Source organism: Crassostrea angulata, chromosome 10 (genome assembly GCF_025612915.1).
Source record: "Crassostrea angulata isolate pt1a10 chromosome 10, ASM2561291v2, whole genome shotgun sequence".
NCBI classification, from domain to species: Eukaryota; Metazoa; Mollusca; class Bivalvia; order Ostreida; family Ostreidae; genus Magallana; species Magallana angulata.
The window spans coordinates 7,388,236-7,402,152 of record NC_069120.1 but is presented as its reverse complement, the minus strand read 5'-3'; the positions used below and the strand labels follow the sequence as shown (position 1 = coordinate 7,402,152).

The following is a 13,917-nucleotide window of genomic DNA, read 5'->3' as shown; positions in this document are numbered from 1 at the left end:
TATTCAATTTTATTTTTAAATGGAAAAGGTGTTAAAATACAGAAAGAATCCATTCCAGTTTGATGCTTATTAGCTAAATATATTTGGAAATCCCACATCTATTACCCTTTTCATTTTTAAACAAAAAAATACTAGCTGTAGGAATAAAGGCGACTATTTTCCCGCAGTAATTCAACACTTCAAAAGTTTTTCAGTGGTATAAATCAATCTTTGTGCACACGTCTGAGTGCAGGAGCTGCTTTAATAGTAAGTAATCGTCGGGAAATTAAATACAAGACCACGCAGGTATGTGGAAGTGATGATGCATGCCGTGACTCACGTGTTTCCGGATTGTCTTTGAGGACCGGATGGGTTTTGGCGCTTACTGTCAGACAATGTTATGTGATGGCTGCCAGAGAGCCAAACGAACATGAAGAAGAAGAAGACACTGTGAATATAGTGCTCCATGAACCTGGTGCTGAACAGGAAAATGAAAGGCCATTATTGAGTGATGTCACGCCATTAGAAGGTTTGGTTTTCTTAATGTTTTTGTGGCGCACTACTGCACACGAAGCATAGTCCAGGCAATATACCGAGAGTTTGGATCCATCCAGTAAAATTTAAAATACGATAATATTTACTATAGTAGGTTAATAGACCCACAGGCACCTGAATTTTTATCAAACGGCCGCTCAATAAGCCAAATATATATATTTTTTACCTCCTTTTATATATAAATACACGTGTACATTGTATTTATATAGAGAAGTCATGAGGAGGTAGATTTTTTTTTTAATTTGGCTTATTGAGCGACTGATTGATAAAAATCCAAGTGCTTGTGGTAGGTCTGTGTGCTTGTAAATGGGGCCTTGATAATGTTTATCAGACAGAAGTTTCAGTCATGATTCTTGTCGTAATAAATGTTTAATGTTAAGGGGATTGATCCTGTAATCAAAAGTCTAAATGTTTTTAAAAAGTTTTTTCTCGAGTATGATATATTTTTTAAACTACACACACAGCTTTACCAAAAAATTAAAGCAAAAATCGGAGGTCAATATGCTTCTTTTAGCACTACGGTGTATTTAACATGACCTTTTTGCCCTGAAAGTGCAACTAACACATATTGTGATAAATTACTTTTTCCTCTGTTTTCTTTTATTGGAGTGAACCATGACACACTATGAATTTGTTTGAAAATCAGAGCTAAAAGTATTTGAAGTTTAAAGAGAAGAAATAAATTATGTTCTTGGCTACAATCAAACTTCATACTACTTTGCAAATTAGTTTACAAGTCAATCTTTCTCAGTGTCTTGAAAAATTACTCTCTTAAGCATTTTAATGAGGATGCATCTAAATAACAATTTTAAGTCTCTTCAAAGAGTTGGTTTGAAGTTGTGCATGAAAGATGTAAGTTTGTATATCCCGCAACCAAAATCAAAATCAAAAATCATTTTTACCATTTATACATGTTATATGCATGTTTATTCATTGTATCGTAGGAATTTGCTCTTTCTCAGTATTAGAAAATGATTATCTTTTAACATTTAATTTATTTGTACCTTGAAATAATTTGGTCTAGTGTTACAATTTTCCATCATATTTGATGTGTATTGAAATGGTAATAACATCTAAGGTCTTTTTATTGAATATGTTGTTCATAACAGACTCTGTGTCTGAATGGGGAAAGCTGTCTCTACAATATTATAAGACACTCCATTTCCTGCTAGGAGGGGTGTTAGGGTTTGTGAATTGAGGAAAGAGAGATAAATAAAGAGAAAAAGAATGGACCTAGGAATAACATAACACAAAATAAGTGAACATGCATGTGATGTTTAATTTTTAGATTTTCTTAAAAAGTTCTTAAATTCTTTCTATTAAATCAGTATTTGAAAAACACAAGTAGAATAGAAATGTCTATGATATCAAATTTAATCTGTATTTCTGTGGGTGTGGTTGTTTGGTTGTAGCATATGAAGTAATAAATCACTTGACAAAAAAAATGAAAATAAAATGTAAAGAGAAAATATGATACATGTAATTGTGAATATGTTTCACACGTCAAGCTGATAAGACCCTCTTATGAAACTGGTTAAAAAGTTTAGCAGGAGTGTTTTGCTTACAAATGTGAAGGTCTACTAATACATAGCAGTATTTTCATTTTCATAAGTATATTCCCAAGATGAAAGAGAGAGAGAGAGAGAGAGGTTTTATCTATTTTTATCTTTTTAGTCATACGTTGGTTGGTGATTACCATTAATGTTATTTGACAGAGAATGTTGGGTCTGATTTAACACTGTTTCTAAGCCTTTATATTCCAGAAATATTTTTTTTTCTGATTTGAAATCAGAATTTTGGAAACCTTTTTATTAATTTCTTTTGTTTGTAAAAGCTAAGCTTTTTTTGTTCATAAATATCAGATAAGAATTTTTACAATTTTTCTTCATCTTCTTAGATATACCATTTTTAGCAAATTAATGTAAAATATCTTTTGACCACTCAGCAGGTTTAGAGAGTGGTAATTTAAGAGGGTAACACTCTAGAATTCACACGTACGTCTTGGAGTAAATTTATGTTTGTTAACTTCCTGGTCTGAATAAACTTACTCTAGTACATACTCTGTACTACAGAGTCTGTAGTGTAGCAAACTTTATATGTGACAGGATATGTAAATTGCTATCATAATTAGACATTTCTTACACATTTTTTATTGTTATATATTCAGGAAATTGAAGACATTGAACAAGCACATTTTTATCTTTTGTACATGCATGGATGAAAAACTCTACTGCAATATGCTGAATTTACAGCACAAAGGGACGGCTTTTGGGATATGAGAAACAGTTCTGTTTATTTGAACGAAATGAAAGTGCCTTCTAAGTTATTATTTTGCTTTTTAAAAATCATAAATCTTTTTAATTGTGTTTTGTGAAGCAATTTTGGATAGAATATAATCTTCAGCAATGTCAGTTTTTTGTTTTTTAAATAAGAAAATAAATTCATGTGGTTAAGTTTTTTAAGGTTTGATTTGACTGAACTCTTGCCTTGACTGTAACAAATCCAGGGTTCAAATTAGTGCCTGTTTGAGTACATTACTATAACACAGGCAGAAAATAGCCACCATGAAATTAAATATGTCAATAGCCCAGCCTTCAGACATTTTGTTGTTCTCCAAACAATAGTGATCACCTTTCCATGACAGATGGATTGAGCCCCTGTACTGGGTTGAAGTTCACACAGTGGATATATATAGAGCACTTCAGTGTGGAGTGGTTATTATAACTGAAGGTCTTACGTATTAAGGAGAGAGTGTTATTTGATGTGATTCATTTCATATATATGGAAAAATCAATGACAAATGATTTATCAAGTTTGTCACTCTCAAACAGTTTAATGTGTTAAATTGTGATGGATGGTTTGTTTCTTAGCAAGGTTACAGTTGGGTCAAGCAGTAAATCCCAGTCATTATTCATGAATGCATAGAGAATGAGAGCATGTGTTTTTGATTGTTTACGTAATGAATCGTCGTTTAGGATTCCGGGGACGATGTCAGACAGACTCAGGGGTGATTGTGAGGCTGAGGAAGAACCCCCGCCTCAGGAAGAGGGGGACAGCTCGAGTGGTGACCCTGCTTCTGAATGACAATGATCTGGATCTACAAGGAGACATTCGGAGTAAGCTTCCCAGTGTTCGGATCCGAAGGTACACGACGTCCAGGTCAATCAAAGACCGAAGGATAGACCTACAGAGGATCAACGAGGGGCGCTATGTCAGGCCGCGGCCTTTCTGGGAGAGGTACGAGGACCTTAAAAACAGGAACCGGATGTCTTTTAGAAATGTTGCCAAAGCAGTAAAGTAAGTCAACTATTATTGTACAATGACTTAATTTTGATAAATGCATGACACATGCTACCCATTCATAAAGATTGGTAGCTCTACATTATTATAGGTTGATCTTTTGTGACATACCTCCTGTTACGAGGGTCTTTAATAGATTTATTTTGTATGATTTGTTGTGTGTGATCTGATTACCTCGCATAATAACAGAACAGTATTGTGTTTTTTGAGTGACATTGCGTGTTATGGTTAGCTAATTTAGCCTTTCTATTCTATCTTGTAGAGTGTCAACATTGGAGAGAATAGAAATACAAGCAAGGGTTAGTATAGCAACATTTAAAGCATTTATATCTTGATCTAAGATATAGGAAAGTGCCAATCAATCAACTTTACTAAACAAAGATGTAGAAATGGCTATAAAAATGCATACCCGGTACATATAAGGGTGTATTTCAGAGAAAGTAATTGCTTTGAAATTATTTTTTTTGTATCACATCGTGTCATGGATCAAGTCAAGCTGATAATATATGGCCACTGGCCATTCATAATTTATATGTTTCATTTTTGATCCAGTCAAGCTTGTATGATAATTAATCAGGCGGTAATTGCAGTGTTTACACATGACAACACACCTATCACTTTTTATTAGTTGACAGAAGTGTACAGTAAAACTTCCTAAAGTGAGTTTTTCCTGTGTTCAAGTGTTATTTCTGCATTGCATGCTTCCTGAGTTTAATAAACACCCTGAAATTTTACCCTGATTGCTTCCAGTGGTTTATTATTGTTCCTGTTTCACAAGTAACTCAATTTTTTAAAGATTTTTTAAGCATGTTTTTTTTTTTTTTTTTTTGCTTTTTGTGGGTTTTATTGTTTACATGACTTTATGAAAATGACACAATCAAATAAAACTGGTTTTGATGAAAAATTATTTTAAGTTGAATTTAGATTATTTCAAAATTTTGATATCAACATGTATTGTTTATAAAAGCTTTATAAAACTCGTAAAATACACAAGCATTTGACTGAGTTTCAGTTAGTTTACTTAGGAAAACTTAAAATTTTGTCTTGTTTTTTGTCAAAAAAGAAATGGCACAAATGGAAAATGAAGTTCAAGGACCTTCGTCAGTCACTGACCGTGTTCCATGGGACCCTGAGAGGGATAGAGGGTAAGGTCACAAACATAGCATGTCCATCACTGGAAATATGGTCCTCAACTAAGGGACAATAACATGTTTCTTGTTATTTTCTTTTTTAAGACGCCTTCTTTTAAAGGCAATGGGGTTGGAGATTTTAATTTGCATTATGAAAATCTGATATACTAGTACAATGATTTTACCATACAAACTGAGCGAAATTAAATATTAAACTATTAATAAAATATTTTAAAAATTTGTCAGTATTTATTTTTTGAAGGGTACAATGGCACTGTAAAACACTCAGTCATTTTGTCTTGTATTCTTGTTGCAGGTCGATATGGAATGGCAATAATGACTTATTTCCGTTTTGTGAAGTGGCTGATGTTCTTAAATTTCTACATCATGCTGATCACATTTGCAATCTTGGTGATTCCTTTTGCTGCGCTGAGTCCCTCAAAGTTTGATGATATTCTGGGTAACAAGTCGTTGCCTGCGGCGGCCAATGTATCGAGTGAGGTCTACAATATGACCCTACAGGCTGTGAACTGTACCCAGCAGTACATCAGACACACGGACCAAGTCCACGGATCCGTACACACCGGTGCTACACTGTTTGTCGATCTCATTCAGGGGACGGTAAGCACACGAACAGACCAATTCTCTGGCTCTTGTCTAATATGCATCTGTCATAGATATCCATTTACAATGATACTTATTATAACACAGATGTAGAGCAAAGTTAACAATGGATTGTGACTGATGGTGGGGAAAAAATAAAAAATTGGAAAAATTAGTTTTATTTGAGAAATTGAACCTAATTACATGATAAGCTAAACAGTTCCTTAAATTTGAAAAAATTAAGTGTTCCCTTAAATATAAAACTGTATATCCTAGAAAAACTCAAGTCAATTGATTTGTTAGAAATTTTGATGAAATATTTTCCAAACTTATATTGCGAGATTTAGTTCCATTGTGAAGCATTTCATTGATCTGACTCTGTTGTAGAACGTAAAGGTTCAACACTGTAATACTGTTGTTTATTTGATCCAGGGATACATGGAGAGATCTATGTTGTTTTATGGTGCTTACAACAATAGAACGTATAAAGAGGATGGTCACCAAACGGTGTACAACATCGGAGTGGCCTATCTTATCAGTGTCTTCAGTAGCTTTCTTCTGAGCTTCATCCTCATCATCAAGAAGTAAGGCTCCATTTCAATACATATTTACATCCATTGTTTATTTTTTCCCTCTAGTTGTTATAAAATCTGTATTCTTGCTACTACTGAAAATAAATGCAAGTTAACGCACAGTTCAATTTTAGTCTGAAATGCAAAGTTTTTGATGATGAATTTTAAACCACACCAGAACTGTAGATGTGCTTGACGTAGTAAGCCTTTATAAATATTATTCCTGAATTAAGTTATACAGAATAAAAATGCAAGATTTTTTAATTTTTCAGTTCTGCTAAGAATATGAAAGCTTCTCATGGTGTAGAGAAGTCAGTGGCTCAGTTTACCAACAAGGTGTTTGGGGGTTGGGACTACTGTATCAAGGAGAGCCGGGCAGCTAATCACAAAAAGAAGGTCATTGGGGGAGCTCTGGCTGTAAGTTAAGGTCCCTTGGTTATGTCAAGCTACTCGTCTAATTGGATTTATTTTGAATTGTTACAATTGCTGTTTTGAAATTTTGGATTTGAAAGTCTAAACAGACAATTACATGTACCTACATTTGTATCTGTATTTTATGTTGTTGTTTTTTAATATTTGTAATGATTAAATGTAAAGTTTATGAAAGCCTACAAAAAGAAAGAAAAATGATTTTTAAAATACTTAAGCCTGTAAATGGTGTAGCAGTATTTCTAAATACCCTTTTCAAATGACATCAATCACTTGTTGAACAAGAGTTGTACCAGTAAATGGTTGACCGGACTTTGTTACAGGCTGACCTCGCTGAACAAGAGCGGAGTAAGCGCCTGGGTCTGAGGACATGGGTGGACTGGTTGGAGGTCTGGGGGATGAGGATCGTCATCAACACCCTCGTCTTTATTCTGTTGTGTGGGTCTCTGGCCCTGATAGGTCTCACCACCTCTAAGATGATAGATGTAAGTGTCGCCCAATACAGTGGGGAGCTTTGTGTTTAGAAGGTGTCAGTACAGCACCATCTCTGTGTCAGCTGTTTTAAGCTTAGACCAGGTCCTGAAAGTACATTAATTTTGTGTATTTTGGTTTTTTGCAGGAAAGCAATGGGACCAAGAGTAGTGCCGGCTACACACTCTTCTACCAGTTTGTACCACACCTAACCATCACTTTAATTAATCTGGTTGTACCTCGAGTCTTTCAGAAGCTTGTGTTTTTTGAGGAGTACAAACATGAAACGCAAATAAAAATCACACTCTTCAGGTAATATTTACAAATTTCTTGATGTTCTTGTAAATGAATTGATACGCTATTTATCTCATCATTGGCAATGTTTATGTATACTCTATTCTCATCATAGCAGTGGTCCCATTATATTGTGTTACTTGTTCACGTACTGAAAAAATTAGCAGGATAGTCTTGTAGTAATCTTTTGTCCCTGAAATATGAGATGTTGAATTTAATGTTATTTAGTTGTCAAAAAACTTAAAACAAAGAAAAAAAAGTCATCTTAAAAACACATGTAGTTGTTAATGTCTTCAAAAGTTAACATTGATAATAAAAGACACCAGTATACATGCATGTATATTCCTGGCACTTAAAATGGCCTTTATAAAGCTGTCAAGTACATCATCCTTGGCTGTTACTGGATGTTAGAGAGAAGAATTGTTCCTTTTTGCATAATGTTGTTCTGCTGTGCATGCAATACTGAGGAATGGCATTCACATACCAGTATTTAAATCACCATGCATTTAAAAATCACAGATAGCATTGCACATGCAGCATCATATTACATCAAAATCCATCCAACACATGCAGCATCATATTACATCGAAATCCATCCAACACCAGCATATCTGATTATCTGTCCAATGGAAGCATTCATGCATGACCTGGACTAGGATTATATGTCCATCCTTTGCCCTTAGCTATGAAAATTAAGTAATATGTTGATGTTTAAGAGTCAGTGTCATTTGCTATGATATACTACCTGTATTATCTATTTCCTGAGAAGAAATACTGTTCTTTATATTTAGATAAATTGTTAATATGATACACTATTGGGTAATTACATGTAGTATGATATAGTATAGTATTCTTTGTCATATCTGAACAGGTATGTAAGGATTTAATGCATGATTTTGTTGATATCTTTAGGAGTATACTTTTGCGACTAGCCTCTCCAGTTGCATTGATGGTCATGTTGTATCATAAGTTACTGTTGGAAGATGACGAAGAAACAAAAATCTGTGGGAATTTGAGGTGGACTGCTGATGATGACCCCAGCTCTGTCAGGGTAAACCCCAAATATTATATCTTACTGTAGAATCCTAATAAAATGTAAGGACTAAGGAATAAATATCTGCCTAAAATTGCATGGAGGTCTTTTTGCTGATTCTAATACAGTGTATCTCATTTTATTGCTTTTTATGTTGTATATTACGTGGAATAATTTTAATTTTTTTTTAGCATTTTTGATTTACATTGTATGTTGTCACAATTTGATACAGCATAAAAAATTGCATAATTTAGGACACTGATAAAATAAAGAGTTTTCAGTACTGCATAAAACCTTATGAACCCCTGTATAATTATTAAACTCACTTGTCTGGAGAATGTGTCTGATTATCTAAATTTTTCCTGTGTTTCCAGTGCTGGGAGACCTACGTAGGGCAGCAGGTCTATAAGCTCCTGCTGATAGATATAGTGGTTGGTATACTGGTGGTCCTACTGTGGCACACCCCAAGAAGGTAAGCCTGCTAACATTGATAGGATTCCAACGTACTTTGTAAAATTTGGCAAAAAACGACTTTGTAAGAAATTAATTAAGGTTGCAAATGGCCCATAAAATTAAATTCTAAATTTAACTTTTTAATCTGGGTTACTTTGCAAAGAAATCTTTTATACATACTTAAGTTGTTTAAAATGAATCTTCACGACACATAGACATCTAATGTTAAAATGATAATAAGAATCTTGATACAATGTACGTAGAGTAGCACTGAGTTTCTTATTTGTAATATTTCTTTAATTATATATTTCAGATATATAAACACAAAATACCGGGATCGGTTTAAACTTGTGAGATTGGTTGGGCCCCAAGAGTTTGACTTAGCAAAGAGTGTTGTTGATATTATTTATGCACAGAATCTTTGTTGGTAAGTGTCAATACATGCCAGAGTTGTTGTGGCAATGCATTCATTCTTGTTATTTTCAATTTTGGAGTAATGCTCCGTGATAAAATGGTTTTGGTTTTGATAGTAATACACTGTAATTCATTTCCTCTGTTTTTTCAGGTTCGGTCTCCTGTTTTGTCCCTTGATTCCTGCTATAACGCTTCTTCATAATATCATAGTCTTCTTTGTAAAAAAGGTACGCATATTTTGTTTGCCTCATCACAGCTGTTTGTCTTAATTCCTCCAAGACCATCAATACAGGTACAATGTCTATTATTTAGAGTTTTCTTTTTTGCCACAGGTTGACCTCTTTAAAAACTGTCGTCCAGAATCCAGGCCATATAAAACCTCCAAGTCCACTTCTCTGTTTATGAAGGTGTTGTTGCTATCCTTTATGCTGGCAGTTGTTCCTGCTGGATACATTGTAGGAAAGTAGGTTATTAAATGGCACTTGAATAGCAATGGTGAAACTCTTTTAATCCATACTGTATCATAATGATTATGTGCTCATAGCTTCATTTCTGATACCTATTGTAGCAGCTCATTTTATAGCTTATAAAATTCGGTGATTTCAAGAGGTTAGGTTTAATTTGATGAAGGTATTAACTTTTATAATTAGCCAACATAAGCAACCACCAAAAATAACTTGCTGTATGTAACAATAATATTCTTAATTAATGTTATCATTGCAGAATTCAGCCGAGCCAGAGTTGTGGCCCTTTCCGTATGTACGGTGACCACTCCTACAGAATGTACCACAGCTTGGTGAACTATGTCTACTCCTGGAACAAGGCTCCCCAGGCTGTCTTCTTCTTTATCGGCACCGGCATCTTCGTGGTTCCACTCCTTATTTTATTGTTGTGAGTAACGGTTATTGTTTGCATTAGCCTTACAGATTGATTATTTTTGTGGAACAAATTAAACCAAATGACAGAATTTTATTTATATTTTTGAACCTGTCCAGTAAACTTTCATTATGAAAAACCTGTATATTTTCAAGCAATGCATTTTTCTACTTCAGAGAAAAAAAATATATCTTGATTCTTTGTTAATTGTTTTAGCTTAAATTGCAGGTTACTGATGTACTATTACTGGGTCATAGGACGTGGGTATGCCACTAAAGAGGAGTTTGCGCTAGAGGACTTGAAAATGGTAAATTATGAATAGATAATGAATATTACAGATGAAAATTGGAGATGTCAACAAATAGTGGACCATTGTTCAAATGGACTGACATTTGAATAATAATGCAGTATTTGAATAACAAAAGTGAAAATACTAACATTGATAACTGATTGGAAATGGCAAAAACTTCTTTGATGCCCAAGCATTGTATTTCTATTAATACATATGTATTGATAAGATGCTCCATTTTATTAGTAAATTATCTGCTGCTAAGTGGTTTATGCCCTATACATGTATATATTAAACCATATTCGTTAAATGTTTCTACACTAAATTATTTGGGTTTTTTTTTTTTTTTTGCAATTCGGTATTGTTTATTTCATTAGTAATTGTTTATTAATAAGTGCAAATTGACTGATGCAAATAAAACAGGTTACAGATGTACCCCATTGTAATAAGTTTTGTGACACAACCCCCTAGAAATACAGTATTATTTTAATCCTAGCTAATGTCAAAAAAAAAATACAGTATTCTTTTAATCCTAGATAATGTCATAAAAAAAAATATTAAAATTTCACTGCTTTGTGGACGTAAGGGGTCTGGTTTTTTTTTCATTGTTGTGTATTGTTTTTTGCAGGAGAAAATGGACACAAAGTTTCTTCTTAAACAAATTAACAAGGAAAAGGAGGAATTATTACGGAAGGACAGTGATTGTTAATTGTTGGTAAAAATCACAGAGTTCAAAAGAATCTGAAAATAATGAGTATGAGTGATAATTTGAATTAATGTGCCTTTTGGGAAAAAGAGGATCCTTTTTTTCTAGTTTGCTATAAATGCTATAGAATCAAAATTGCTTTATATGTGAAAGCTTTTTAACCATAAACTTGGTGAATGTAAGAATTTTCAATTCGAATCAATAAGAAATATCGGTATTTTTCACAGTTAATTTAATTTTGTTGATTTGAAGTTAAGTTTGTCTTGAAATCTTTTTGATGCATTCTTGTACTTCCATTTTTAGCTCACCGAGACGAAGTCAGGGGGAGCTTATGCTATACCCTCGGCGTCGGCGTCCGGACCTGGTTAAAGTTTTTGTTGCAGGTCCTGTATCTAAGCTATTACTTGTCCTATCTTCACCAAACTTGCATGGATGATGCATCTGGACCTACTTATGGACTTGAAAGACTTGGATGCTGAATCTGAGTCCTAAATTTCAGATGCTGGAGGAGGTTAAGGTTGTTGGACCAGGTTAAAGTTTTTGTTGCAGGTGCCCTTTGATAGCAATATCTAAGTTACTGCAGGTCCGTACTTCACCAAACTTGCATGGATGGTGTGTCTTATGATACTGATGCACCAGACAGGCTTCAGTGCTGAATCTGAGCTATAGGTTTCAGATGCTGGAGGAGGTTAAGGTTTTTGGAGCTGGTTAAAGTTTTTGTTGCAGGTGCCCTTTGATAGCAATATCTAAGTTACTCCTGGTCCAAACTTCATCAAACTTGCATGGATGGTGTGTCTTATGATACTGATGCACCAGACAGGCTTGGGTGCTGAATCTGAGCCATAGGTTACAGATGCTGAAGGAGGTTAAGGTTTTTAGAGCTGGTTAAAGTTTTTGTTGCAGGTCCCTATGATGATGATATCTTAGTTACTACTGGTCCTAACTTCACCAAATTTCTATGAATGGTGCGTCTTATGATACTGATGCACCAGACAGGCTTGAATGCTGAATCTGAGCCATAGGTTTCGGATGCTGGAGGAGGTTAAGGTTTTTAGAGCTGGTTAAAGTTTTTGAAACATGTGCCCTCTGATGATTATATCTTAGTTATTGCTTGTCCTAACTTCACCAGACTTCCATGGATGGTGCGTCTTATGATACTGATGCACCTGACAGGCTTGAATGCTGAGTCTGAGCCATATGTTTCAGATGCTGGATATGGTTAGGTTTTTTTGGAACAGGTCACATGCTTAATAGATGATAGTACTATTTCAAACTTGCATAGTTGACTTAACTGTAATATGAATGAATCACAGAGGAAGATTCAGGTGCAGAGCTTGATCTCCATTATCAAGGATGCTAAAAAATATATCTTAGTTATTACAGGTCCTTACTTCACCAAACTTGAATGGATGGTGTGTCTTATGATACAGATGCACCTGACAGGCATGGATGTTGAATCTGAGCCATAGGTTTCAGATGCTGGATGAGGTTTAGTTTTTTTGGAACAGTTAAATGATATAACATGATTCCTATGATAAAGTATTGTATGATATGAAACACTTTTGTTTAATATGATACAATATAATATCATATGTTATATTGTAAAAAGGTATATGATACGATATGATATTGTATCAATTTTTTGATATTTTATGATATGATATTGTATCATGATATTGTTTTGTATAGTATTGTATATTATGATACAATATTATATAATATTATATTGTATCATACGATATTGTATAATATGATATTGGTTTCTGTAATTTACAATTACATCACGCAAAACTGTATTTTATGATATTGTAATATAATATATTATCGTATCATACGATATTGTATACTATGATATTGGTTAATATGATATATTATTGTATCATATTATACAATATGTATGTATAATATTGTATTATATAATATTTTACTTTATCACATAATATTGTATCATTTGTCATGATATGATACAATGTTATATCAAATTATATTGTATCATATGATACAATATCATATTAATTATCAAATATTATACAATATCATACAATACAATATATCGTACTTTATTATACAATATAATATCATATGTTTCAATGTTATGATGTATTATGTAATATGATATTGTTTCATATAATACAATATTGTATTATATATAATAATGTTGTATTATGTGATCAAATACAATAAGGTTTAACACAATACAATGTCATTTCATATTTACAATATCATCTTTGTTTATTACAGTATTTTATTGTATTATATGATATATATTGTAAGTATGATAGGATGCAATATTTAATTTTATATTATTATATTGATTAATATATGAACATATGATTATCATACAATTTTTTAACAGATGATATATGATTTTGTGTCAAAACAGAATCCATGAATATCCAAGATCATAAAGTATGATTTTCATATAATATGATAAAGGTGGTCTCATTAGGGTGATGCCTCGTCTCGGTGAGCTTTGTAATCTGTGATTACCTATGTTTTATCTCTACAATGTACAACAGTTTTATTATTGTATTTCATTTCTTATACTTGTCAAAATGAAGGCCCGTTACCAAAATCTCAGCTTTTTTCTTTGCTGTGATTCAGAGATTCAGTGACCATTAAATGATTTGATTCTTTCTGATGTATTTTATGCAATTTTTTATGTTAGTGTGTTCAGTGAAATTTTGATGGCCATTGTTTGCACGATTACTCTTATTTAAATTTAAATAATTACAAATAGAGAATTAATCTTTTAACTGCACACAATGTCCCTTGGGAATTACAGATATATATATATATTTTCATGGGGTGGG

General features: G+C 33.2%; 1 protein-coding gene across 1 annotated transcript; it reads left to right on the top strand.

Moving 5' to 3' along the window:
• Nucleotides 1-308: 308 nt before the first annotated feature.
• LOC128167615 (transmembrane channel-like protein 7) lies at nucleotides 309-12,904 on the top strand. The gene is made up of 17 exons (XM_052833434.1): nucleotides 309-508; nucleotides 3,510-3,831; nucleotides 4,097-4,133; nucleotides 4,898-4,979; nucleotides 5,281-5,585; nucleotides 6,000-6,151; nucleotides 6,412-6,556; nucleotides 6,892-7,053; nucleotides 7,188-7,351; nucleotides 8,246-8,384; nucleotides 8,741-8,838; nucleotides 9,133-9,246; nucleotides 9,385-9,460; nucleotides 9,566-9,696; nucleotides 9,957-10,124; nucleotides 10,338-10,416; nucleotides 11,027-12,904. The coding sequence occupies exons 1-17, from the start codon at nucleotides 385-387 to the stop codon at nucleotides 11,105-11,107; spliced, it is 2,379 nt and encodes a 792-aa protein (XP_052689394.1). The 5' UTR covers nucleotides 309-384; the 3' UTR covers nucleotides 11,108-12,904.
• The last annotated feature ends 1,013 nt before the right edge of the window (nucleotides 12,905-13,917 follow it).

Coding starts and splice junctions, on each gene's coding strand:
- LOC128167615 (XM_052833434.1), top strand. CDS start 385: ATGGCTGCCAGAGAGCCAAACGAACATGAAGAAGAAGAAGACACTGTG. Junction 6,152..6,411: donor TTCATCCTCATCATCAAGAA/GTAAGGCTCCAT, acceptor TTAATTTTTCAG/TTCTGCTAAGAATATGAAAG. Junction 9,247..9,384: donor TATGCACAGAATCTTTGTTG/GTAAGTGTCAAT, acceptor CTGTTTTTTCAG/GTTCGGTCTCCTGTTTTGTC.